At 40.9% G+C, this 27,975-nt stretch overlaps 1 protein-coding gene across 2 annotated transcripts in view; it reads left to right on the top strand.

Moving 5' to 3' along the window:
* Positions 1–27,975, top strand: part of USP22 (ubiquitin specific peptidase 22) — a 187,175-nt gene that overhangs the window by 111,818 nt on the left and 47,382 nt on the right. For both annotated transcript variants that reach the window (XM_019541971.1, XM_019541970.1), the window contains one exon: positions 3,306–3,407. In XM_019541971.1, coding sequence (XP_019397516.1) covers positions 3,306–3,407 — 102 coding nt within the window. The remainder of the gene's footprint in view (positions 1–3,305; positions 3,408–27,975) is intronic.

The raw sequence follows: 27,975 nt of genomic DNA, 5'->3' as shown, positions 1-27,975 counted from the left end.
CGAATAATAATGCTGCCAACTGCAGAGGTTCAAACTCATGAGTCAGGCATGCAAAACTGATACAACTGACTTAAGGAATTCTGAGATACGAAAAGTAATAAAATGTCCGTTCCCCCCTGCAATTTTCTTCTGAGTTTTGAACCTTTAGGGTTTACATTTTAAGCTCCCCCCTTCCCTCCCATAGTCATGGGGGCTAGAAACTTTTCTTTTGCATAAACGCTTTATGCAATTACACAATGCCCAGGAAATGGACTTTAAGAAAAGCCCCAATTCTTGTGACTTTCAAAGTTAGAGCTTCAAGAGCTGGAAATGCTTGAATACAGGAGATCCTGGCAGGAAGCTGAACCCCCAAGTTCGCCTGTAGTTCACTGTTAAATCTTCAATTCAGAGATGCAACTATGAGCAGTAAAATTTTATTAATTCTGCCATGTTCAGGTATTAAATGTTTTCCTTTGTAATACTGAGGAGGAGAATATGGATGGAGTAGTTTGGTTGTATTATTAATGACCTCTTGTATAGTGGGATTTTTTTTAATACTTTTTTTGAAAATGAGAATAAAACCCCTGAAAATTATCAGTATCTGGGTATTTGTCTGTTTATAAAATATCAGAATAAACTTTAAAACAGTTTCTGGATGGAGATTTCATCTGCCAAGTTACAGGCCTGGCTACTTCAAAGGAACATTTTAAAAGCAGTGGGTTTTCTTTTCAATAACGACAGTACTTTCCCTTAATCCTAAATGGTAATTTGTGGATGAATTGAAAATTTCTATCTATTTGAAATGTTGGAGATTTTAGCCACTCTTGGATATTTTCTTAGTACATATTTCTGGAAAAACCTTGAACCACTGCGAAAGATTGGGAGAAATTTCTCCAATTCTTAAAGGAAGAAAAAAAGCCTCAATTTTCTTATTAAATTTTACAACAGGAAGGGGAAAGGACATTTACTTTTTCCAAGTTAATGGCACTGACTTGACAAGGCTTGTGCCTTTCTCTGAGGTTCTCTGCAAGGGAGATGTCATTCCTGTTTTGCTCTTGATGTTTGTTTTGGCATTAACTCTGTGTGCGTTTTTAAATTGCTGCTTAAACTAGACTTAATTGCTTCACCCAGAGTCCTGTAAAACAATCAAATCGGTTGCATTTACTCTTTCTTCAGGGTGCAAATGTGCTATTAAACAGTTGATCCAGAATCCTGCCTTCACTTAGGCAGCACTCTTAACGTTAAGTATATGAGCAGTCCCATTGTCTTCTGTGGTACTACTCAGATTCATAACATTAAGTATGTGTGTGCTTGCAGAATTGGAACTTTATTGTATATATCTTTAGTCTTGCCCAATAAATCATCATTTGTACATATTGAATGTGTCCTGAGGCCCATTAGACAGTAAATGGAAGCCATGTGGAGTATCTGTTGATAGATCAGTTATTCTAAGTTGGCTTGGTCATATTATGAACTAAAGTACAAATGATTTTTAGACTTTTTGAGGTTACAATTTGCCAATCAAGTAGCTGGTGGTAAGAATGTGTCGGACATAGTATTAAGCACTGCTAGTTTGCTTGCAAACACAGTTGGTATTGATTACGGTAGGAATTTGGTTAATCTGAAAAAAATTGCTGAAGGCATCTATTGAGAAGCTTGTTGCCAGCCAATGTTTTGTCATATGTGGACTGTCCATATGTGTGTCTCCGTAATGCTGCTTCATTCAGCGTTTGCCTATGCATACTGTATAGTGTATTCAAAGCATTGCAGCTGTTTAATCTCATTAATCTGTTGCATGATAATTGGTTTCCCCTTTTATTTTCCTGGTTTTTGTTTTGCTTAGTGCAGAACCTTGAAAAAAAGGTTGCATCAAAAACTGTTGTGTCAAATTAAGCTAAAAGATTTATACATCTATATAGATGTGAACTCCCTTATCCTTATGTATCGAAGAGTGAGACCTCACTTACTATAGCAACCTAGCGGGTCAAGACTAACTATGACTCAGATATTTTGGATGGGTGACTCCTGACGGGCATAGCTATTTCTGAAAATGAAGATCAAAGAGCTGTTAAAATTTAATGTATTTCATGTAGAATGTGTAAGCCCTCAGCTATATTTTCTGCTCCTCTTCTTTTTGTGTATAATTTACTTCCTATAGTACAGTACTTTTTCAGCAATGTGCATTCTGCTCAGAATAAGATGAACTTAAATTGACTTTAATCCTCAGTTTTAGAATAGATTGCCTGTCCTTTTTTAATGCCAAAATGCTGTTGTGACTTGCTATAACTGGCCTTGCATAGCAATTTCTCTTTGGTGCATAGAACGCTGCAGCAGCTCATAGCTGGTCAGCTCATGGATCTTGGCTGCTGTCGTTTTCTTGCTGTAGGTTGGGACTGAACACACCTTTGTGCCCACATCTAATCTATTCTCTTTATACCTTGCTGTTGTGATTTGCCCCATTCTCCCGTCCCTCGCATAAAATAAATGTTTTTGAAATGGCGTTTGGGCTTGTCTTATAAGTGAAAAATCACCCTGACAAATTTCAACTACAGCTCTCAAGAAACAAGATATTCCCTGGGGCAGAAGATAGTTAAAACATTACAATACTTATCTCAGTATTTCCGGATAATGTTAGAGTATGTGAGCTTCACTCTATTGGAGTCTTTCTAGCTTGCCAGTATCTAATATCCACAGTTAAGGAGAGGAGGTGTTTTATAATAGCATACCTTAAAGTATGTGATCTAAGAATACACTATTTAGTATCCTCTAAATTATTTACTAAGTTCTGCTTTGCATCTATTAAAACTAAGACTGCCGCTATCCAGTAAGTTGGATCCAATTTGATTTGTTTGTCTCGTCAGTTAAATGTCATTGAAGCGATGTAGGGATATTTATCCAAGTTGCTCAGTTCCTCAACCATCTACGCTTAGGCCCAAGATGGGAGGTTATGCTAGCGGTATGACCTCTTTGAGCCTGAGGAAAATCATAGCTGCTTGAAACAATAACTGGATTAGCCTTCACCGTAGCATTCTTTTTAATTGGAGGGTTTTTTTAACCCATTAATGGAAAAATATTACTTGGGGATAGATAAGAATTCCTCTATGCAAGTAACTGCTTATTAAGGTACTTTTAACCATTGTTTATGGTAACATATTTTCAAGGTCAGTTGTTGCCTTTCTAAACAGCAATGCAAAGCAAGTCAGCTGTGCTATTCGTATGTCCTCTGAATCCAACTTAATGGACAGTGCATCGCAACTTTTACTTGCAAGTATCCTTTCCACTGTGTTGGTTAACAGCCCCCTGAAACTTTCTTTTCATCTGCTTAGGCATTGGAGAGAAGTATTCAACATGGGAGCCAACCAAACGAGAATTAGAATTGCTACGGCACAACCCCAAGCGGAGAAAAATAACCACAAACTGCACCATAGGTGAGTCCAAGGAAACTGTCTCTCAAACTCGGCCTTGGCCCCCTGCACTTTTAAAACACTTTATCTTGGTTGTCTAGGTTTTTGTACGTGTTCCCATGAGGCTCTAATAATTGTTGCTTTCTTTTAAATCTGATATGTGATCTTGATCATTGTGTATTGATTTCCACTTTCTCCTCCACGTAGAAGGATGCATGTTCTGTCAGTTTAGATACTGAAGACTGAGCGTCTGCGTAAGAGATCAGCAAAGGAGGAGGCTCTTAAGCCTTGCATATACTAGGAAATTTTCGGGGGAGGAAACCCCACTGGTACTATCACCAGTTCAGCTCTCACTTCATTTGATTGAGAAATCAAGACCAAACACAACTTAATCTACACTGGAGCCCATAGCAGGAATTCCCTACATAATATCCTGTCAGTCTCTGGGCACATGGGACAAGCATGTGGACTTCATTCCCTCTGCTACAAGTTGAAAACTCCGAATGGGATCCTTCAGATTCATATTTTGAACTAAAATCACATTCTCATTCCCACATGAATCAAATGCTTAGCTTGCACAACTCAGCACTCTGAAGCCAAGAATTTTTTGAAATATAGGCGTATCAGGTGATGGTTAGGAAACATCCTAGGAATCGAGAAAGTTGTGTACAAAAATTATCACAAAACGTTGCTGCTTTTTGCCCCATCAGCATTTCCTGACTGCCTCTAATGGTGACTAGCCTGGTCAGTAATTGTCGCTTGGTTGCGTTTCGCTTGTTGTTCAATGAGCGTTAACTTTTAGTAGTGAAAATTCCTGAGATTGAGTTATACATATAGTCATTAAAAGCAAGAGACTGTTTGTGAATTGCTTTACCTCACCTTCAAAACTAGAAGTGCAGTGCTATCATGAAGCGCATTGCTGCTTCTTCACACCTTTTCCTCCCTTCAGGATACTTTGAGCATAATGATATATAATACCATTTTATTCATGTGTTTCTAGTACAGTAGTGCATAAATAATGCATAAGATGTATATGTGAAACTCTGGATTGAGAAGCAATAATGTGACTTCAAGTAAGTAAGTTGAGAGTGGGTGATAGGACACTAATGTCAAAGAAAGGGCATTCGTTTTTACAACAGTGGAGCAGAAAAAGAGTTGAAACACACCTGGACCATGGAAACTTCAAGCAGCCTGAGAGAGAGCTCTAAGCACAAGGTGGCTTGTTCTCATCCAATTTACAGCTTGATTTTTTTTTTTTTATTTTGTCTTTTTCTAATGAAATTCTGACATACTATGTAGGAACCATATTGCCAGTTACACAAAGAAATGATTCCTATAGGACAACTGAAAGTTGATTTGATAAACTCTGAAGGTGCAGATGACCTTTCTGAATAACAACATTTTTGCATACTGTTGCTCTTTCTGTTTGGAAGGAATGTTTTGCTGACTTTTAAAAGATTTAATTTTTCAGTCTGTTAAAAGGGACATTTCTGGTTGCATGGAATCTCGTACTACACTGCACGGGGTGGGGGAGAAGCACTTGTGAAACACAGGGGATAAGGGAAATGACTGATCTTTTTACTTCTGCAGGCATGCTTTTAATAATTTCTCCTACCAAGCCCTAGAGCTGTCTCTACGCTGAGATTTGAAAAGAAGAAAAAAAATCAAAGCACCCAAGAGATGTAATGCAGTTTTGGGCTACAGTTAAAAGCAAATGACTTGGTTTCTTTCACAAAAATACATTGGAGGGTTTAACTGAAAAAAAAATACTGCCATTGTCCTTGAGCTTTTTTTCTCTATCCCCAACCTGCTGCTAAATATATACCTGTTTCTGACTCTTTCCTATCACATTTTCACACTGACTCATCTACTTGCAATTTCGAATCTGTGAAAGAACCTTTGTGCAGGCTGAAATGCTGCAGTTATCTGGACGTTCCCATTTCTTTCATTTTCTAATGCTCGTTTCTTCAAACATCAAGTCTTTATCGATCCATAATAGACATTAGTAAATCTGTTTCATCTTCCGAGGTAGATAGATGAGTCAGAGAGTAAAGTTAGATGTCTACTCATATTGGCTCTGAAAATGAGGCTTATGCTGATAATGAGCAGAAGGCATCACAAGCCTATAGATTAATTCTGTTTATGTACAAAATTCTGTTTTAACTAACCAAGCTTTTTACCTTTTTAGAAAACTGCCTGAACACACCCCTTTGCCCCCAACCTAACTTGCTTTTTGCCCCTTCTCCTCTCCTCCCCTATCTCTTAGGGTACACTCACTAGGTCGTGGGAAGCATCGTTTTGGGGTTTTTTAATATACAATAATGACATGCTGAAATGGTTATTAAGCCTACTGCTTGGCAGTGAAGCTTTCTGGTACTATATCTAACAAAGATGAAATGGTATTCCTTGAAGCCAAGAAATAGCTTGGAAATATATGTAAATTTGTGTGTTAACCATTAGGGAATTTATCAAAGGAGGCACAGGAAGGCTTGCCATAGGATCCCTCATAATCAGAATATTGCTAACAACTATTTTAGGGTACGCTGCTCTAAAATACATTGATGCAGGTGGTATCATGCATCCTTGTCTGTGGTTTCTCAAGAGGTTCCTATATTGCTAACTTGTACAAGAGCCATCATTCCAGGGTTATGTGGATTTTTAATTTCCTGGCAAAGTCATGCACTTCAGGTTATTTCCCTGCTTTGTCCTGAAGAGTTGAGAAGTGACCTCATGCGGCATTTGAGTCACTGGCTCAATGCACTGGTTTGTCTGAGCTGGCTGAACTGTGCAGCAAGCAACAGCAGCAGCAGAATCACCAGCCTGACATTGGCACCATTAAGTATGCAGAATGCACAGCTGCAAAATGAATTTCTTATAAAGGAGGACTTTGCTGGTAATTCATTAGTTGGAATACTTTGAAAAATATCCCTAGCTTTTGTTTTAGGCAAAATTAAATTAAATATCCTTGTATATATTAATGTCAAACTTTGGGAAGCAATTCTTGAAGAACCTCTTGCCTGTTCTGCTCGGAGTGGATGGACCTCACTGGCCCTGCAAGCTGTTCTGTTCTTAAAACTGGGTGTTAAATATCCTGTTCACCAGCTATTTTCCTCTTAATTATGAAGTTTACAAGGCAGTTTTAGCTGAGTCACTATTGTACTACCCAGCAAATTTCTCTTTAATTAGAACTGATTTCTAGAATTGCTGCAGGCTGGAGAAATCCCAGGCTTGTTGGTCCTTCTCTTCTGGATGCTCACCAGAGAACCATCCCCACAGCTGCCAGTACATATCTGTGACGTGATTTGGGGGCAGACTGCTTCATAGCTGACAGCGAGCTCAGTGCTCTTACAATCAATGATGTGTGCTTACTCTGTGAAGAAGCCTAATATAGATTAGGCAGACTATACTGTGGGTATATCATATACCTGGTTAGCTTGCCGATTGAAATGCTGATAGTCCATAATTAATCTTTACAGAATTAAATAACCAGCTGGCCTCGGATTTGAGATTTACTGGGTCTGTTAAATAAATCCCATTAGATAACAACACCAGTAATTCCTAAATTATTCTGTGTTTGGTAAAGTTTAGACTAACCCGCTGTTGGATTGTCTCTTCCCATTGTACAAAGAAACTCAATTTTCCAGTCTGTTTCTTGCTGCTTTATGAAGAAGCTGCACTCAGCCTGTCCAACTGCTGCATTCACATCTTCAGGAGGGTTTTCTATTATGAGGATGGACTGGGAGAGAAAGAGATTTAGCAAGTTTTCTGTGCTATTTGACAGTTCATCTTGTTCTGTTATCATTAGTACCCCCAAAAGATCAATACTCATGAGTAGACTGAGGTATTAGCTGGGGATCAGTCTGTCTCCGATTAGCATATGAAGTGACTTTGTGGCTAAAGACTGCTACGTTAACAATAGGAAGAATTAGACTCCAAAAGCACATGGATAATTAGTGAGAGCCACCTGGGATTCCCATTTGCCGGGTTGCAAAAAGGCAGAGGGGAGAGTCTTTATAACAGAATGAGCAAATCCTTTTCAGAAAGAATGATGAGGAGTGGGGGAGGCGACAAAAACAATAGCTACAGAGCAGTAGCAGGTGGTTTTTGCAGCTGTGTGACACGAAGCAATATGACGCGGGAATGAAGAGCATGAGAGGAATAAATATTGCAGCAGGGCTTCAGTGTAAAGGTGGTAAGGGGAAATGAACAGTGGCCTGGAAATTTTATTTCTGGTTCTGTAGACAAGCTACCAGAAGCATTTCTTTTTCCCTCGCTGTTCCATAAACTATGCATGAGCAACTGTGCACATGGGCCTAACTAGAGATAACAGGAAGATGTTGAGGACTGCATTAATACTTGAAAATCGTTAGTGAATGTGCTGCTTTTCTGGGGTGCTTTTTTGGTCTGATGCCACCGAAACTAGCTTTATTAGATGAGAAGGTGGAGTGGAAACGCATGCTGATATAGCACAGAACTTTTAGCACTAGTTTAAATTTTAATTCTGATTTGGAAACAATACCAGGTTCATATTTGAAATGTGACACCCCATGGAATGCATTTAAAATGGATGCATGCTTTCTAATTTTTAACAGCCTTTTTTTGGTACTGCTTTATAGCATGTAAAGTGTTTTGAATCAATAAAAAAAAATGCTTGAGGTTTTATTAATGCTATCCCAAAAATACGTATCGCATAAAAATATTATGTGGACATCTAATCTTGGAACTCCAGACACTGTCTAGCTGGATAATTGTTGCATAAACTAATTAACCAATCCTAAAATATTCAGTTCTCAAATGAATTGATAAATGCATTTCTTCTGCCGTATGAGAAACAGTAAATTAGCAGAAAATTTCCTTTGCTTTTTTTGACTCTGTCTGTAGTGGCCACTTCCCCCCAGTATTTAGGTTTCCCATCATCTTTGCACATTGCAGTAAGAGGATCACATTAAAAAATGACCACATTCAGAAATGATCACATTCAATGCCCAGAATGGCTCTCTGAAAGTAAACTGCAGTAAACTTAATTTGATAACCACTGATGAGGGAAGAACTTGAACAGTTGCTTTCAAAGCTATCAAAGGTTTTGTGGAAATCCTTTCTGTTTGACTTTGTCAGAGCAGAACTCTTATATTCGCTGTCAAATAGCACACCTGCGCTCCTCCTCGTTATTTGACTGCTCTTCACATAGGCTATCATGATCATGTCTGATGGCAAGCCAGAAGCAACTAACCTGTCTGTTGTCATGGCACATTTCAGGGCTTGTCTTCACTGAGCCAACAGTTCAGGTTATCTACACATAAGTAACTCCCTTTTGAGTTAACCTCGCCTGTTAAAGTTGCTTCCAGTACTGGGCTCAGCATATGTGTAATGTTAGTCCTTTGCACCACTCATGCTGCAGCAGGCTAGAGGATTCAGTCCAACTATGATGCAGTATTTGAAGGGAGTTCCCTGGGTTATTAGGACCAATATGCCACAAGTAACGTATAATTTTGCAGAATTATTTGAAACCTGCCCGTTGCTAACATCTTTTGCAGGGTAGCCTACTTCCAGTGCATTTCTGTTCTGTTCTGTTTTGTTTAGCCTGTCTGATCAGCTCATACCTTACTTATTTTGCACAACATACATTATATTTAAACTGCTTCAAAATGTGAAATGTGGTAAAGATGCTTCTTGTTGAATTTAGAATGGAAAAGGCATGGGTTTGGGTTCCACTTGTATATTGAATGCGTGCATTAAAAATTATGAGTTAGTGCCAGAAAATATTAAACCTTCCATGTTTCTGTCTCAAAAACTTTTGCAAAGGAATCCTGGATGCTTTACATAATTAGACATGACAATATGGCATTCCTTGCACCCTTCAATTGTAACTGGAACATTTCTTTCAAAGAAGCAGACAAAAAAAGAAGGTACCCTTTCACTGCAGGATGAACCATGTTTATATTCAAGGATGAGCATTGCTCTGTCTGATAACCTGGCTGGGTAAACATTGAATGCCATCTCTCTGTTTGATTTACAGCATGAGGAGCAATGGTAGTCCAACTCTAGTCCCTGAGGGAAGGAAGAGAAAACTTTTTATAGAGTTCAGGCTTTAATTTGAACTTTGGAAATGGACTGATTCATCAGACCACCCTTTACAATAGTTCACCAGCAAACTAACCCTGGAAAATTTTCTGGGGCCTGAGCATAAATATTTTAGGGTATGTTTAACTATTCCAGTAGAGTATTACTTTAAATTAATAAGAAATTCATATAAGCTAACAGTTTTTAAGGAACCAAAATTGTGAACATTTTCTTCAGCCAGAGATATACATGGCATTATTGGGGGGCAGAGAGGAAGAAAGAGAAAGACCCTACCTTAAATGAACAATGATGCTAGAAAGGCATTATGTACAAGGAACGTGACACGGCAAGCTCCGGTGTTACCGTGAGTCCTTTACAGATGAACAAGGGCATTCAGAGGTTTCTTATTTTGAATCTTCACAGTGTGTATTTGGAAATTGCTGCTGTTATAATTGAGCAAAAAAAAAAGTAATTTTAACCTTTGTAAATTAGTTGTTTAGCTACTGAAATAAAACAAGCATCTTTTACAAATGAAATATCTGATATTTAGTTTGTCCATTTAATTTTGTTATGGTTTAATAATGCTGCTTTTTGCCAGATAGTTGCATCCATACCATTCAGGATATTTTTGTGTTCTCTGTTTATAGGACAAATGACCTCAGCATTTGTTCATGCAGTTTAAAGGAAGTAAATTTCTGTGATAGAAAACTAGAAGTTCCCTTCTCTTCCTTACTGATCTCACCATTTATTAAAATGGAGCGTTTAACACATCACAAGGTTTTGTTGGAAAGGCTAAATTGGACAAAATATCTTGGCTTCATTAAGGGACCAATGTCTGTGCTTTCCTGTACTGGCTACAGTAACCTGCCATAGACTGTTTGCTAAGGCTGGGATTATTTCTTTAGCTACTGAGGCTGGAGGTACAAATAAAGAAGCAAATAGAAGCAACTGTGCAGCCTGCAGTCTAGAAATGCAGATAGGAAAATACATATTTTTTAAAGTTCTAACAAGTGATAGAAGGCATTAAAATGTATTTGTGGGCATCCTTTTTATTTTTAAAATATCAGGGTGCCTCTGTCCATTTTTGAATTCTCATCCTTCCCTATTTAGGCAAAATGTTGATTAGCCTTCATAGTAGATCATTTCCATTGCTATAATTGCCAAGCTATACACAATCTTTTGACAAATTGTGGATCTCTTGCTCTTTCTTGGCTCTGAAGGAACAAAGCATTGGAGAATCTCTTTCAAGCCAGTAGTGATTTGAATAGTTGCATGACAACATTTTTAAGTGAAGGAATCTACCAATGAGGTGGGAAGTGGATTTATTTAAAGCAAGAACTTCCATAAACTTAATTTCACAGTTCAGTACTTTCCATAGGAAAAAGTGGCAGCAATAACAAATGCATGTGTGCAGGTTGGAGGGCAGTTTTGAATTGTAAATAGGTGTTAGTGACTGATGAAGATGCATATATCCCATATGTCAGATTCATTCACACAGCAGACAGTGAGCCAGCGAGTATAGCTTGGGTTGTTTGAGCTTGGCTTTGGTTTTCCCTGTCTAATTTAAAAAGATGTAACATTTGCCTGACCTTAGTTAAAATAACAGTGGGCAGAGGGGGAGATGTGGGAGTAATGAATAGATGAAGAAGAGTGTACTGCATCATGGGCAAACTGGGAGTTAGTGGCTTTGGGGATTCCCTAGTACTGTTAAGGCTGCTTATATGTAATTTCCATGAGAGAGCTAGTGCATTTTAATGGAGATTTCAGTCTCTTATGACAAGGCTACTGTGACAAAGCAACTCTTTGGTGTAGCTTTCATGGTAGGTTCTCAGACGAAGCAGCTACAGCGGGGCCAGAGATAGCAGACAAATCAGACTCCACAGGAAGAAGGACTCCATAGGAGAAAAAGGGAAGGATTAACTTGGAGCAAGCAGGACTCCTCATTCAGTTGCCGCAGGACTGAAGATCAGACCCAACCAGAGGTTTGGATGCGTGGCTTTGATTTCTCACCATCTACTGCCAGTAAAACCTTGGGGTTTGGTTTTGTTTAGCTGGGATATAAATATTGCACCCTGAGGACTGAAGTCAAAGGTTCTGAACTGGCTTTGTTTTGCTGTTGTACCTGCAGAATCATTCAGGCTGTTTATCCAGGAGACGAGAGGAAACTGCTAGCATTAAAGACGACCTGCAAAGGAAAAGAAACTGTTGTGGCTTGCTCTCTTTTTGCTTTTTTATATGACAGAAAAGGAGGCCAGAACGGGAGATAGCTGTGCTCGTACACGCACACCCCCCTGCTCTCCAGGTTCTCTTGTAGAAATAATAATGCCAAGTTTGGACTTCCTCTATTAATGCCGTAGCTCAGATTTGAGCAGCAGGTTTTCAGCTTCTAGCTAAAGAAAAGAGGACACTGATTCCTTCACAAACAGGTTTCAGCCCCGTGTTTTGTCCAGACCTTGAGCAAATCCGTTTTAACTACATATGGTGAAAACCAACTGATTCAACATTATCAGGGCTTCTCAGATATCAAACTATAGTACTAGGCATTATGTATACCATCTCCTCTTTTACAATGTGGGCTACATTGGCATACTGTTCATCCCTGAAGACTTTTTTTGTCTCTGTTTTTTGAATCCTAGAAAATCATAGAAAATGAGGGTTGGAAGGGACCTCAGGAGGTCATCTAGTCCAACCCCCTGCTAAAGCAGAACCATCCCCACCTGGGTCACCCTAGCCATGGCTTTGTCCAGCCAGGTCCTAAAACCTCCAAGGATAGAGAGTCCACAACCTCTCTGGGTAACCTGTTCCAGTGCTTTATTACCCTCCGAGTCAGAACGTTTGTCCTCAAATCTTACCTAAACTTCCCTTGCTGCAACTTGAGCCCATTGCTCATCAGCCACCATTGAGAACAGTCCAGCTCCAGCCTTTTTGCAACCCCCCTGCAGGGAGTTGAAGGCTGCAATTCAATCCCCTTTGGTCTTCTCTTCTTCAGATTAAACAAGCCCAGTTCCATCAGCCTCTCCTCACAAGTCATGTGGCTCAGGCTCCTAGCCGTTTTCATTGCCCTCTACTGCACTCTCTCCAATTTTGATCTGTTGTGGCAAATGAGTGTTATGGAGCGGGTCCCCAGGCTGGATTGAGCCCTGAGTACTAGGATTTGGTGCCACGCTGCCTTCCCCCAGCCTCACACCCCTGGAGGGCCCCATGCTGCCTCCACCTGGCCTTCATGCTAGGATCAGGCCCCCTGTCCTGGATGCTGGGATAGGGCCCTGGGGCTTCATGCTGCCCCTCCTGGAACCATGCATTGAGCTCAGGCCCTGAGGCCTGGCACCACCCCGCCCAGCTCCGCATGCAGGGGTCAGGCCCTGGCACTGCATGCAGCTCCCTCCAAGCCCCATGTGCTAGGATCAGCTGCAGGCTGCCATGTGCACCTGATCTAGCGTGCCAGACCTGAGGCTTCTTGTGAGTCTGGAGATGTGATAGCGGAGGATTGGTGCCACTGCTCCCCTCCCACCAAAATTTTGGATCTGTGGCCTGGATGACATGGTGCTGGGGGCCAGATCTGGCCTGTGGGCTGGGGGTTGACTACCTCTATGGTACATCAAAATTATTTTTAGCACCCCAAGGAATGAGATATTTAGGAGCCCATCTCCAAATAGATCTAGTTGAGGAAAATCTTGTATGTTTACCAGCATCCCTTTTCTGTAAAACTTTTACAAAGTTCTTAGAGTGCTGCATGAGGGGTCCTGAGTCCTGGAACCTGAGGATAAAAGTCTGAACTTGACCACAAATTGGCACTGGAATGAATTTTTGTAGAGACTTGCTAAATGTGTGTTCTGGCAGAGAGATTTAGTTTGAGGGTTATGCTTGAAGGTTTAATTTGCCACTTCTGCTTTGTAGATTTCTTTCTTCAGGTCAGTTTCTTCTGCACTGAATAGTTAGGCGTAAGTCAGAACAGCAACCTAAATGGGCCTCTTTTAAAATACATATATTCATTACTCTTTTGCAGAGTACTGATCTTTCACACAAGTTAGAAAGCATTCTAATAGAGCTTGCTCATAACTGAGTTTTCTCTTTCCCCCGTAGTGTTTGGATGCGTCATCTGTGTTTTAGCAGAGGGAAATAATGCCTTTAAGAGCAAAAAGACCAACAGACACCAGAAGACTTGTGTGCACATAAAAAATATATATAATTATTGCAGTGCATTGCAGAGCATGAAATTGGGGATTACAAGTTGTGAATTTAGTATATCCAAAAATACTTAGCTGCAGGGACTTGAACTATAACTGTTGTGGGCTCTGTTTGAGGTTTAAACTTCATGGAATTACTTGTATGCGAACTAGTCAGATTAATATAATGGAGGCTGAATTAATTCTGTTTTCCTGTATTGGAAACTTGTCAAATACAGCATTTGCACAGAAAATACTTTGATTTTGTAACCCGAGGTGGTTATTAAGGATTTGGGATAAGCGAGGCCATGCAATGTATGTTATAATGGGATGTAATTTAGAAGGCAGTGCTCTCCCGAGTTTATAGCAATAGATTGGTAGTCCAAAACTTAGGCCTCGTTCCATACCCAACCCCTGAGTTTGAAGTTGTGCATTTTTGCAGATTTGGTCTATGCCTGTTAACGAATGGAGAAAGCCCAACTGGGTGATTCAGCATGGCTTTGGGCAAGGATTCCTAAGTCGTATGGTATTAATGCTACCCTGCGAAACTCAGATGTGCTACTGCAGAGTCACTGCTTGGCCCTGGATTTCTGGTGGTAATTTGAAGGCTTTAAGCAATCTACTGCTTTGCTTCAAAAGCATTGCTTTTATAGTTCCTGCATGCTGTCACGTTACACATGGTTTTCTTTGGTACAAAATTTCACTACATTTATCGTTTCCTGGGCTGGAACCGCGTGATCTTCCTGTTCTTAGATTGGGTCCATGCACTGCAGCCCCTACCATCCATACCAGACAGATCCAGCTGGGTTTAGCACCTGTAAAGCCCTTTAATCTGTCAGTTTGTAATCAGCGATTCAAACGTGGCATCATTTATTCCCCCGGTGGTATATGGCAAGCAGAGGATAATGAAAAAGCAGTAAAAGTCTGCGTGCAGCTCTTTCCTGGCTTAAATCTTACTCTGTCTTTGTCGGCTTGGATGAGACTGACTCAGACCACTGACCTTCATCTTTGGGATGAGAGAAGCTGACTACCATCCCTCAAGATGGCTTGTGTGCATCCCACAGTGAGACGGCCTGCCTTTTATCAGCTCAGATGGCTTTGTTTTGGATTCCCTCCCTTCCAAGCCTCTTCGTTTTCCCTCTGAGAAGTCTCCCTAGGAGGTATTCCTCCTCCCTTCAAGTAGTCATCTAGACTTTGACTGGAGGCAAAGCTTCAAAGGGATGCAGCTGGATCGGCTCTGGGATACAGTGATGTGGCTTATCTTGGACTCATTGTCTGCAGTTCCCACATAGAGCCAGGCAGCAGCTCCGGTATGACTTATCCCTTTGAATCCAGATGGGAAGCAGAGCAAACCTGAGCAGGTAAACTTAGTCACCTAATGGTCATAAAAATAATAGGGCTACCGCCTTCATTCTCCACAGATGCCAACAAACCTTCTGAAATATTTGTTCATTCTTTATTTTTGTCTCCTAACTGATTACTTACCTAGAGATAAAGCAGTTAAGTTGGTTTTCTATATACTGCCTACTGCTACAATTTATTGGATGCTAATCAGTCTAGACTCAACTAATCAGTCTAGCTCAGCTAATCAGTCTAGCTCAGCTTTATTGTATTATAAGATTTTGGCCATTTGTCATAATTTGTTTGACCAATTTTCCATGGAAGTGTAGGAAATTTGGACTCCCTCATTGAAGTTTTACCAAAGAACTGTCAACAATACAGCATGGCTGATGTTTTAGATTCTAGGCAGAAGGCAGGGTAGATTCGCACCTTTACAGACTTCACTAAATCAGATGTATAGCATAAGCTTTTGTAAGGAGAGGGCTTCATCAGATGCTATGAAGGGACCGCAGGAAGCACAGCTGCTAAACAGAAAGCAGTGATTAGAATACAAAGAGTAGGGAAGCAGGGGCGGAAAAGGAGGGGCACTGCTGAGGGAGGCAAGGTGGGTAGGGGAGAGAAGAACAAAGCAGTGAACCCACTGAGGGACATTAGGCCTTATAAAAGCTAATTCAGCTAATGGGATAATATCTATAGTCTTGGTGTAGACAATACTTAACACAATCCAGTGGGTGATTTCTTGTTCTGCAGTTACCCATTCAAGTTCATTCTTAAAGTTTTGTTTAAGATCAGCAATGGACTGTACAGGGAGGTCAGCATGTTCTGCCACAGGCTCATCCATCCTTCTGGTATTGATGTCAGATCGGCATTTATTCATTCTAACATAGGGATTGCCCCATCTGTCCAGTGGAGACAGGAGAGGGGCACTGTAAGCAAGTGATGGTGTATGTGATGTTGGTAGAAGTGCAGGTAAATGAACTTCAGATATTATCCTCTATGTTGTCTGGTCCGGTGATAATGTGGTTTGTGTTGATGAGGAACATCTGGGTCTGGAGCAAGGTCTGGTGCCTTGGTGAAAGGAGTTGGGTAGTCTGCTGCTGGAGACACGTCATTTGAGGTTGGGGGGTACCTGTAAATCAGGATAGGTTTGTCCCCCATGGCTATCTTGAGGTGGTCATCATTTTCCAGGAGGGGTTGGACATCATTAATGATGTATCCAAAGTGTTCAAGCTGGGAGCTGTGTGTCACAATGAAAGTGATTTTGTTGTTGTCATTTTAGGATTGATATTATGGCAGATCAAAGTAGAGTCTGAGTTTAGCTCTGTTGATATTAGTGGGTACAGTTTTAGTATGGTAAGTGTAGGAATCCCTGTTCCAGATCCTTAAGTTGGGCATCCTGACCTGTGGGCTCAGAGCAGATACAGTTGTAACGCAGAGCTTGGCTGTAGGTAGATGGTTTATCTAGTGGTATGCTTAGGATGAGAGTTACTGGTGTTGGAAGCAGCTGTAACAGTACAAATTTTGTAAACCGGTAGATAATAATTTTAACACTTAAACCATGAATTGTTACAAGTAATGCTTATTAAATATGCAGTGGCCTACATGCAAATTTTGTCCTTTGGTAGACAAACCTTGTGTCCAGCTACTATGCTAGAACTAACTGGTCACTGGATTCTAAAGAAAAATCAATCTTCTCTCTAAACACACTTAAGCACTTACCTTCTGTCATTGTTTTGTCAGACACATACAACTTCCAGTAATTCTCAGAAGGCAAGCCGTTCTTGACGCTGCATGAGTGTCTGCAATGCGTAATGCTGCACAGTGTAGAGGCATGCAAGCTAGCTCTAAATCAGAAACAGAGGAGAGGAGACTGTATGGAGCTTCCTGCTACTGTTGCTGAACTGCCTCCATCACCTGAGGTAGCTTGAGATCATCTCTGCTGTGTTGCAGTGTGCACTGCAGGTGTACCCTTGAATGTAGCCAACATCAGTCCCTCCCAGTTACGGCCGAGAACCCAGCAATGCTCATAATAGAACAAGGCATGTTCTGGAGATGTTTTAAAAAAATGGAATAAGCATAGATTTAATGTTGAATTTTCACCTCTGTGTAGTTCCTACTTGCTGGGTATAAAACAGAGTTTCCAGCAAGGCCAGTAGACTCAAAAACAAAAGTATGATGGAGCTGGTCTTGGGACTGATGTATTGTGACCTGCTTTTCCATTTCTTCAAACTTGCAGCTAGCTCTGGGCCTTGCATGGACAGAAGGTAGCTATACTTTATACTGGAACTAGGAAAATGCGTAAACAGCATGTGGAGTGTCTTGTGTGTTGTGGATTGTTGGAACTGCTCTGTGCCAATTCACTGGCAATAATTTGTGCATATTAATACATTTGGATGCATATCATTTCATTGGCAGTTGGCCTACCCTTAAGTTATTAAAACGTGAAATCTGTTTGGAGTAGAGGTAGAAACTTGTAGGCAGCATATGGTGTGATATTGGGGAAGAAGAGGGCCGTGGGTGTGATTTTTATTTTGTCAGTTTAGTGGGTGTAACTCTTGCTCTTTAAAGATACCATCTGCGCAGGATTTACACTCTAGGTCCCATGCCTGCAGCGCCAATCAGGCAAGAACTCACCGAGCTTTTAATTGTTTTCTGGTTTTGCGGGGGGAGGGTTACTCCATGAAGCATATGTGGGCCTGCTAAATTGTTTCTTCCCCCTAAGTTGTGGCCACCTAAAAGTATATCAGAGGCCTCCGCGTGGCAGCCCTTAGAAGTGTAGCTGGAATAAGTGCTCTAGAAGGGTCTTTCAATGGTTTCTGCCAATCACAACTCCAGTTTACTTTGCCTACTGCCGTTATCTTGTGATACTGGATAGCTTTTATCTGTTTTCTTGACCCTCCTACCATTACTAGGTTAATTGTTCTTTATATGTTCTGGTTCATAGGATTTTGCTACCTTGGGCCTTCACTGCTTGATATTTGAGACATGGTAACTCTTATTTTAGGAATTTGGCTCCCTTAGCAGCTTCCCCCGACTTATTCAGCTCCTCCCCTCCCTTCTTCCTTAATGCCCTTTTTAATGCATTTCTGTGCTTCAGCTTGCCTAAGGGTTTTGGCTCCATTCTTGAACACACCTTGGCATTTCACACAGCACAAATGCTTACATATGACACTTCAGTGCACTGTTGTGCTACACTGGGAGATTTTTGTGGCTTTCTCTGGGGCTCAGTACATCATAGAAACTCACTTGCATTTGGCACAGCTCCTCATTCTTATTTTTGTCTTTTGGTTGACTCCATCTCTACATGCTCTGAGGATCAGACAGCTAGATCTGTTATATGTATAAAACAGTGAATCTCTCATTTTCCCCCAGTAAGTGGAGGGTATATCCTTCCACCACTGGGGTTTGAGAGTCCTTAGACTTTAAGTTGCACATGCCTCTGCTTGTTTCAGTGGTAAGAGAATCAGGCGCAAGTGTGTTAGGTTGGGGTCCAGGCGAAGCAGGTTGGAGAAAGATGAGTTGCCCTTTGGGTCTTCAGGCCTTGGCATGGGTGCTACGTACTACCTGAGGAATTCAGGAGAACTCCCGTTGCAAGGCTTTACTCCAAATGATTGCTGCTTCTTTCTAGACAGAGATGCCATCTCTGGGATTTGCCACAACATCAGTTTCCTCACTTGAGACCATAATGCATTGGGACCTCCTGTGAACTGGGTAGCCTGATGTCTCCTAATGGGCTACAAATGCTAATCTAAGGTTTGCCACCTCCATTTTCTGCTCTGAATCGCTGCATGAAGGTGCCTCTTGAGGAGCTCAGAATGTAGCATCATCTCTACACTTCTCTCTAGCACCCTTATCTGGTGACTGAAGTCTCTGGGAACTTGGAAACTCTGTGAGGTGCTTAGATTCTTAGACCTATATATGCTGGCTGCATTGCTTAAGTCCCTTGTCATGAGGGTCTCTCCCCTGTCTTGAAATGCAGGAGGTACAAGGTATGACTCTTGTCATAAGACACTTTGTGCTCTGTTCCTGCTTGCTCCTTATCTACAGTTGCAACACGTAATAGCAATAATAATAATAATAGTAATATTAATAATAAAGCACAAGATGCTTTACCAAATTAATATAATTATCTCCATCTTATAGACAGGGAATCTGAATGCTCGGGAAGCATTATGTCTGAGTAGGTAGCTTCATGTCCCCTTTTGCTGTAGATAAGTTTGTAATTCAAATGGCTGCATTATACTGAGATGAAATCATTGAACATAGGTCCTATTCCAGCCTATCTCCAATGCTAAAGATACATTTGATTCCATGCCCTTCTTTACATTAAAAAAAAAAATCCCCATCTTGGGATATTAATATAAGAGCATGAAAGCAGTGATAAAAGCTGCTTTTCAGCAACTATTTCCATCTGAACTCTGGTTTCTTGCACAGAAATTCATTTCCAAGTGACAGCATAAACTGAGTGAAGTGCAGGTGCCTGAATGTCAAACACTTACAAGATAGGTGAGTTCCCACATGAGTCTCACTGGAGCCTCAAGATCCAACAATGAAAATCCCACATAACCCCTTGAAAGGAGTAGTCTCAAGTAACTCACCTACCATAAGGTAACTTTAGATAAGAAAATAATTGTGTGTATGGGAGAGGCAGAGAGAATGCACAAAACAGCAAATGACATGTGGTCTTTAAATTGTTCTAGGTTTTTGCCATTCCCCGCCCCACTTCCCTACCAGATGACATACACTGCTAAAAGGTCCAAAACAAATTTTGCTTGAAGGCTTGTGCTTTTTTTTGTTAACTTTAATTGATTAGGCCAGAGTTTAGGAGACTGCAAGTAAATCAATACTGGTTTATTGCGATCATAAATATTTAAAAGCTTTTTCAGCTGCAGAATTAACTGGATATATGACCTTAACTTTGCTTTGTATAATTAGTAGTAAACATTGGTACAGAAAATGCAGCTGCTTCTAAAGCTTACAGTCTTCCCTTGCTACTGAGTATAGATGGACTCTCATAGATTGCAGCAGAAACCAGCACAAACTGGTAATAAACCTGATTAAAGACACTATTTTTCCTCTTTATACTTGGGCAGTTCTCCATTGCAGAGCATAGAGGGAGGCAGTCATTGTCTTATCAGAGACCAGAATGCTGCTTCACAGCTTGGGCAGCACAAGTTGCCCCTTAGAATATACTTCATCTCATCTGGTTGAAGCCCAAAACATTTGACGCCTGTGTTCCCTACTTTTCATCCTGGAAATCTGGTTATTCCTAAACCAGTGGCAACTAGGTAGGCAGCAGAAGGTGAACAGCAAAGGCAGGTTCTATTTTTACTCGTGCCCTTAACTGCTTCTTTATACGATGCGAAAGTGTCTTCAGAGTTTTTCCTCGGTGCTAACAGATTTCAATGACATCTGAGTTTTTAGAGAGTTTGCATAAATGTCACCTCCCTACCTTAGCTGAATGCTCAGGGGGCTGCACCTTCTGTTCAGTATATTGCAGTTTCCTTGTTCTGCTCCTTGCTCATCCTCTAGAGCCCAGAGCCACTGTTAGCAAAGAAAAAGGTTGCTTTGGGAAAGTAGAAAAATGTAAAGCAGCAGGTAACATGATGATGTTGGCTTCTCTTCCTCCTTCCACTGCTTTTATAGCTGTCCAAATTCTGCCAGGCACAAAAAGTGCCTGGATTTCTTTGCTGGAACTGGGGAAGCTTCCACTAGGGGCCACTTCTTCCTGAAGAGACGTAGAGTGACCTTGAGGACGTATAGACTCCAAAATAGTAGGACCGACTTCATGAGCAGAAGAACCTATAGCTACTGTTGAGAGAACCTGGACATAGGACACTGCCTGAGAGGAAGAATGACTAAACAGTATAGAAGCATGTGAAGAAGAAGAGGGGAACAATGTGGGAGATGACATGAAGAATAAAAATAGACGGTGTAGTTTCCCTTGAAAGGGCAAACCATGTACTTAAACATGTGTAAGCAATTGCAGTATTTTCCATAAGGATGTTGCATGGGAAAGGAAGTTGGTTTTGCAGCCATGAATAGGAGGGAAGGTGCTCTTGCAGGCTATTTTTATATTAAAATGTTTGAGAATCCGTGTCCTTAGCAAGCCAGGAATCAGCAGGAATACTTCAGAGACTATTTTGTGCTTAATATCCCCTGGGGACTGTTCAGTGAGACGGGTAGCATAGAAACCTGAACGTTCCTCAAATTGCACTTTTGCTTTGTGTGTCACAATGAAGTCCTGGGTTGAATCATGCATTCAGCAAGAAATTCATAAAATATGAACATCTCAGGTGCTTAGGCTTTATATTATGGAAAGCCAGTTATATGGTTATGCCTTGAGCAATATGAGCCCTCCTTCAATTTTCAGTGAGTTTTTTTTGTTTTTTTTTAAATAATTCTCTAGATAATTGAAGATAAAAATTGAATTAGTCATGCTATCTGTTCATCCTGTAAGTGTATGTACCATATTAATGCTACTGGAATTTTTGAAACACAATTGATAAATCTCTGGACTGAGACGACAAGAATGTTGTAGATCAGGAGTGGGGGGGTCAGTCAGTACCGTTGCGCTGCAGTGGCCTGATGTAATCGCTGCAGAATAAAAACTCTCATTTTGCTTTCTTTGGTTGGGGGAAAATTGCTTAAATTTGGTATTTTTGTCAGGGGGGAAATATTCTCTGTCCCTTACATATGTCAAAAGAATCCCTTCTTTGAGAGGGACACTATGTGCAAGGCCCCTCTGTATAAGGTCCCACTATATGTGTATAAAATATGCATTTTATGGGATTGCTTATTTATGTTGCTAATTTTTTTTAAGGGCTGAATGGCACTGTTTCGTCAGATCTGGAAAAGGTAAATGGTATTGAAGGGAATACGCTAATCCTGGAACTGCGGAAATAATGAAGACATATTCTGTCAGTACCCTAATAACAATCAGTTAATTCACTCTGGGTGCACAAAGCCGGCCACCCACACAATCCCTGTGTAGCATTTAAGTCCTGCTGACGAGGACTTCAGTTGAATTTTAAGTGATGCCTTGGGTTTGCATAGAGTAAATTTTACTTTATTTGAAGAATCCCCTAGTTCTACTTCTATTTGCTCACTTTTTCGGTGTAAGGGCAATTGTAGTTTCCAGAAGGTCTCTGATTTAGGTGCTTTTACATCACTTCCTTCCTTTTTGCTCTGTGGTATGTACATCTGTAGACATGTGTGTTTTTGTGCCCACGTTAACACTCTGTCTTATAACAACCCTATGGGGCGTTTCCTGAGAAACGCCGCATTTCACCGTGGTGGAGATTACGAAATCTTAATCCCGCCCCCTGGAAAACGCTGAGTGTAAAAATTGAAACTAGGATATTTTTCTAACCTTCTGAATTATCTTTGAGGCTTTCTGAGCCATTGAACTGCTTAGATCTGATTTGGCTGTTGCATGCCATTGGGATCCATTGTGGCCGTCCCTGTGGTATCATTCAAGTTGTATTTTCAGTGCAGCGTACGACACGCTGCTGAACTGCCCCCACATCAACCCCGAGGAAGAAACGCAGACTCATAGCCAAACACCCGTCTCGTTATAGTCTGTGCTTGCTCGGAAAGAGCTTATCTCATGGGAAGAATTAGTCAGCATTTCTTTATTTGCTCCCTAGTGACCTCTGCAGTAAGTCAGCTGCTATTAAATGAATCGCTGATAAGGAGCACACTGACTTCATCTTTAGCTTCTGCTGTGTACCACCCCACCGCATTGTGTGCAAGGGATGCGAGTGGATTTCCACAGATGGGAAACTCTTGATTGCTTAGCTCCACAAATTTCTTCCTGTTTAAAAATAGTAATGAAATCTGCAGCTGCTTTTTGGTTTGCCATCCTCAAATTACAGTCATTAAAACATTCCTGTCCCCCACATCTCAGCTCCATCATTAATACACATCAGGTACCACATGTGAAAATCTCAACTCCAGGCTTTGAGACATTAAGGGAAGGTCATCTTTGTTAATAAATCATTTAGGGACCTGTCTTTTTCCTGCATAACTGTCATTGAGAGGAGTTCAGTTTCTGTATCTGATGGACCACATTAAGGGTAACCTTCCCAAATCTTGTCTCTGTTGCTGATCTTTCCCCTAATTATTAGAAACTGTAGCTAGGTGACCATGCCAGGTTTGCCCTGCTGTGCCTGTAGTCCAGTCCTGTTAAACTACCTTGGCACTGATTTTCATTGAAGGCACAGCTTGATGCAAGGACACTGCAGAGCTCCTCTAGCATTGATTTACAGCACTGCTGAGGGCTGCAAACTTAAATTTTCTTCACCAATCCTAGTAAATAAGAGATAGAGGGAAACTATATTGGAGTGTTTTAGCCCATTAACACAGGGTTTAGAAAGTTATGCCTACTGTCTCGCTTCAACCCCCCCCTTTCTTTTATTACAAGACTTAATGCTGCATTGAGCCATAAATTTAGAAAGTCATACTGTATTATCCTTGTAATCTAAAAATGACCTTGAGGGGGGAAGGGGAAAACAGTTGAATATGCTTAAATATTATTGAGGAGTCGCATAAGACACTGGAATTTGGTGATGACCCACAGCAGAACAAATACTGCGGGTGTTTTGTAGTTACTTGGGGGGAATCCTTTTAGTCATGATTCACTGAAAGGTACTTAACAAATTAGCACCTATCATATATGAATCATGAAAAGTTTGCCAGAAGTAACTTAGTGTTTTGATTCTTTTATGAAACGAGGACAGAAGAAAAGTATCTTAAATATTTTAAAGAAAAGCACAGGTGAATAGATGTTTCCATTAACAAGAGATTACTTATACGGAGAGAGATTGCAACTTAGATCTGCTTCATGGCCAGTCTCTGAATACAGATGATCATCGCAGAATCTCTTCTGTGACTGTAGCATTTATGTGAATGTGATCAAACACGGAGGTGTGGGCACCTTGAGGTTGTCTAGTCCAGGTGTGGCCAGTTTGCAGCACAGACAGCCTCTGTGTGGGACACACAACAGATCCCGGGAGGGGACGGACAGCTTAATGACAGGTAGGGCAGGGAGCAGAGCAGCACATTGGGCAGGGGAAGGGCATCAGAGTGGTACTCGGGGGATGCAGAGCTAATTTGGGGCATGCCTACCAAAAAGATTGGTCCTCACTGATTTAGTTCATCCCCCTGCTGTTGAACAGCAACAGGTAAACCAAAACGATCCTGGACGGTCTTATGGCTCACCTGTTCTTTAAAACTTCCAGTGACAGGGGTTCCCCAACTTCCTTGGATAACCAGTGTCACTGTTAAACTTCCATCGGTTAGAAAGTTTTTCCTAGTTTTTAAACCAAAGCTTTTCTTCCTGTCACTTAAGCGATTACTGCTTGTCCTACTCTCTCTGGGCACAGAAAAATTGGCTATCATTCTCTCTCTAATGACCCTGTCTTCTTTTTTGTGTGCTGACCAGTCTAAATGCTTTTCTTTCCTTATAGGGCCATGTGTTCTAACCCTCTTGTCTTTGTTTCTCTCCATTGCATTCTCTAATTTTTCTTCATATGTGGCGCCCAAAACTGGGGGTAGTGCTCCAGCCAGGACTTCACCATCACGAAGTAGAGCAAAATAATTACCTCCCATGTCTTTCTTATACTCCTAATAATACATTCCAGAATGATATTTTCCTTTTTGCAACTGCATCACTTTGTTGACTTGCATCCCCCCCATGTGTATTCCATTATACCTGCCCAAGATCATTTTCTTCTGTGCTATGTGGCCAGCTATTTCCCTTTTGTGTGTGTACATTGGAGGTTTCCTTCCTACTTACCCTGCTTTGAGCTTGTCTTTATTCTATTACATCTCCTTGATTTCATTCCATTTCTCCAGATTATCGGGATCGTTCTAAATTCTGTTCTCCATCATACTTGCAATCCCTCCCAGGTTGGTATTATCCACGAGTGTTACAAATGTGTATTCTTCCATCATTTCTAAGTGAAAACATTGAGTAGTACTGAACACAAGACAGACTGCTACAGGACTCAATTGTCACAAGCTCCTGGTTTGACAGTGAACTACTGATAATTACATCAGGTTCTTCAGGGTATTTGAAATGAAGTAAAAAGGGAGAATGAATGCAAAATAGCTATTAATTCTAAGTTAGAATTACTGGTTGAAGGGCATAAGTTACAACAATCAGCTGTGGATGCTAAAATAAATGACAGAACTGCCCTGTTGTGCAGTGGCATAAATGACTGTATACAAGGGGCATAAATGACTGTATACAAGGGGCTTAAGGTTCCTATGGCAAACGTAGGTTCATAGATGTTTGGGATGGAAGGGACCTTAGCAGATCATCGAGTCTGGCCCCATTCCAGGTGTACTGGCACGCTCGGAGTACTGTGCATTTAAGCTGTCATAATGTTAACGTAGGATTGTTCAGGCTAAACACTGAGGGATGTGAATGGACATGTCTTTAACATTTTTGTACGAGATTTTGATCATCTGAAAAGTAGGGAAATTACTTTTTAAAGAAGAAAACACCTTGGGGGCAGGAATGAGTACTTTTAGAAAAATTAAGTAGCTTGTAAAGCATCTGGAAGTTTTGCCTCCACACAGCTGGTAAGGTCACAACTTTGCAATCAATATACATGACATAGTTCCAGATCTGTACATGCTGTCAGATACTCTTCTTCAGAGCCAGTTGCTTTCAGCAAATTCCCGAAAATTGACTGACTGCGTTCTATTGCAGCTGGCCAGGGTGAAGACATTACTGGATTAAGAGGTAAACAGATTGAGGATGAAACCCACTTATTTTTGGCTGTTGATGACATTATTTTTTTAATGTCTCTATGGTCTCTTAACTGGTCCATCCATGTGGAAAATCTCTTCCAGAAGCTGATGATACAGGTATTTTCCAAATCAAGTCATGCACCTGGATCTCCTGGATCTTTTATATATTGGTACTATTGAGATGCAATGCATTGCCATACATTTGCATAAGTGGGGCACATCACTTCATTGGGCAATTTTTTGTAAGTCTGTTATACTACTATGCTTTGTAGCTAGACTATATTAATATGCTTCATGCCTGTCCTCTTAATACAGTTCCTGGAGATACTTGATTTTATTTTGCACGCTAGGAAACAAAACTTCTAATATTTTAACAGTAACTCAAATAAGCAATCCTCCAGGATATTGCTGCAGAGGGTTAAAAACTAGACCGCTTTCCCTGTTAGGATTCAGATGTTTAGTTTTGCCACTTAAATTTATGTTCTCTCCTGCATGTCTTTCCTGACACAGTTGTTCTGTAGCTGTTGGGGGCTAAATAAATTTTTAAAGTTTATGCAGCGGCCCCTGGCTTACTGGATCTAAAATAAACTTGTGTTTAATTTGTCTTTATAATTGGCAGTGGTTCTTCATAGTGTTTCCTGTTGACCTGTCTTTTTAATTTCTTCTTGGTTTTAAACTTGTTTTCCTATCCAGTGAGGTTCTCCTACATTTAGATTTTAAAGGAGGGGAACCAGACTCACTCCTCAATTAGGAACAGGTCAGTGTATTTTACAGAGTGACTTTACCAGCTTACCATCACCACTTAATTCAGCTGATTAAAAATACAAGGGTACTTTCTGCTTTTGTGCCACTGTCTTCTGGCTCCATTTTGACTGTGCAGCTTAGAGCAGAAGCTCTAGAGAAGTTCTTCAGGTTCTGTCTCTCAATGGTTTAATAGGTTTTGTTTGTTTAAATAAAAATGGAAGAGGTTGGTAGCAGTGTCCTCTGATGGCTGCAGACTTGAAAGTCTTGCAGAAGTAGGTTTCTTCAGGGATTTACAGGAGTAGGAGCCTAGAGCAAGTTCATTTCAGAGACAGGAGTGACACAGCAGCACCCATAGATGGACGGACAAAGGGAAAAGAAGGGGAAGAAGCAGCAGCATAGTGAACCCTGTGCAGAAGGAGCTGTTGCTTTTTGTGACAGTAGTTTCAATAGCAAGAAGAGGCAAGAAGCCAGGTTGGATGAAAGCAAATCAAAGGACGGAGAGGGACAGGGGGAGGCTGTAGCTGGGACGGGCACTGAGACTGTCCTGTAAGGACAGAGGAAATACACTGGTTGAATGTTAAGAGAAGGCAGCTGCAGGAGAAGGAAAAGTGGGTGAAAACCAGATGAGAAGGGAACATAGGCGGGCAAAGACATATCTATATATTCACAGCTTCATTGTAATGCTGCTTTAGTTCAGCAGCCAGCCAAGATGAGATGAGCTCTTATTCCCTCTTCAACAAATGCCTGAATGCAACAATGTAGGTACCTTATTAGGAGACCAGCTTTAAAAAAGATCTCCTTAAGTACAAAAGAAACTACTTTGGGCTACGAAATAATGGTATATGTTTCAAGGTCCTCTGATTAGAGACGGCTACCTAGAAACGAATCTGCATTTGGTGGTCTCAGTTAATTTACTAGCTGGACAGTCCCTCTATGACAAAAGCTGTTATTAAAGGTGGTGCTACTGGCTGATTGGGGAGTGTGCAAATATTTCACAGGAGGCATTAAATAGAAACGGTTTCATTTACTCCTTTAAGGTGATTCGGAGTTAGTAGGCTTTGGTTTTAGAGATGGTCATTTATTGTTTTATCTTCTAATCTTATTTTAGGGTTTCTTTAAACAAGAATGAGGATCGTCATGTGTTTTACCACCTAGTTCCATAAGGGCAGCTATCAACAAATACCTATTGCTTATGCGAGCTTGACTGGGTAGCTGGGGACATGGTAACACATCATTTGGGGGAAAAGTAAACTGAACCCATATCCCAAGGAATTAGCCATAGCTTAAGCAAATAATTGAAATGCTACAAGTGTGATGCACAGAGCCAGAGTAGGCCGGCTTCTTTGAGTAGATATGATATCTTTTATTAGACCAACTCCACAGAGCCAGAGTAGAGCTGAGTGATGCAAAGCTACAGCGATCATACAGCTTGGGGGATAATGACTAAGATGATGACAGACGATATGAATGGAGAGATGTTCAGTTGAGCCCACAGACTGAAGGGGTGCGGTTTCTGATCT

This window comes from Crocodylus porosus, unplaced genomic scaffold, assembly GCF_001723895.1.
Source record: "Crocodylus porosus isolate Cpor-Errol unplaced genomic scaffold, CroPor_comp1, whole genome shotgun sequence".
Lineage (NCBI taxonomy): Eukaryota > Metazoa > Chordata > Crocodylia > Crocodylidae > Crocodylus > Crocodylus porosus.
Note: the sequence above shows the minus strand (reverse complement) of the source record. Positions and strands in the feature narration are given on the sequence as shown.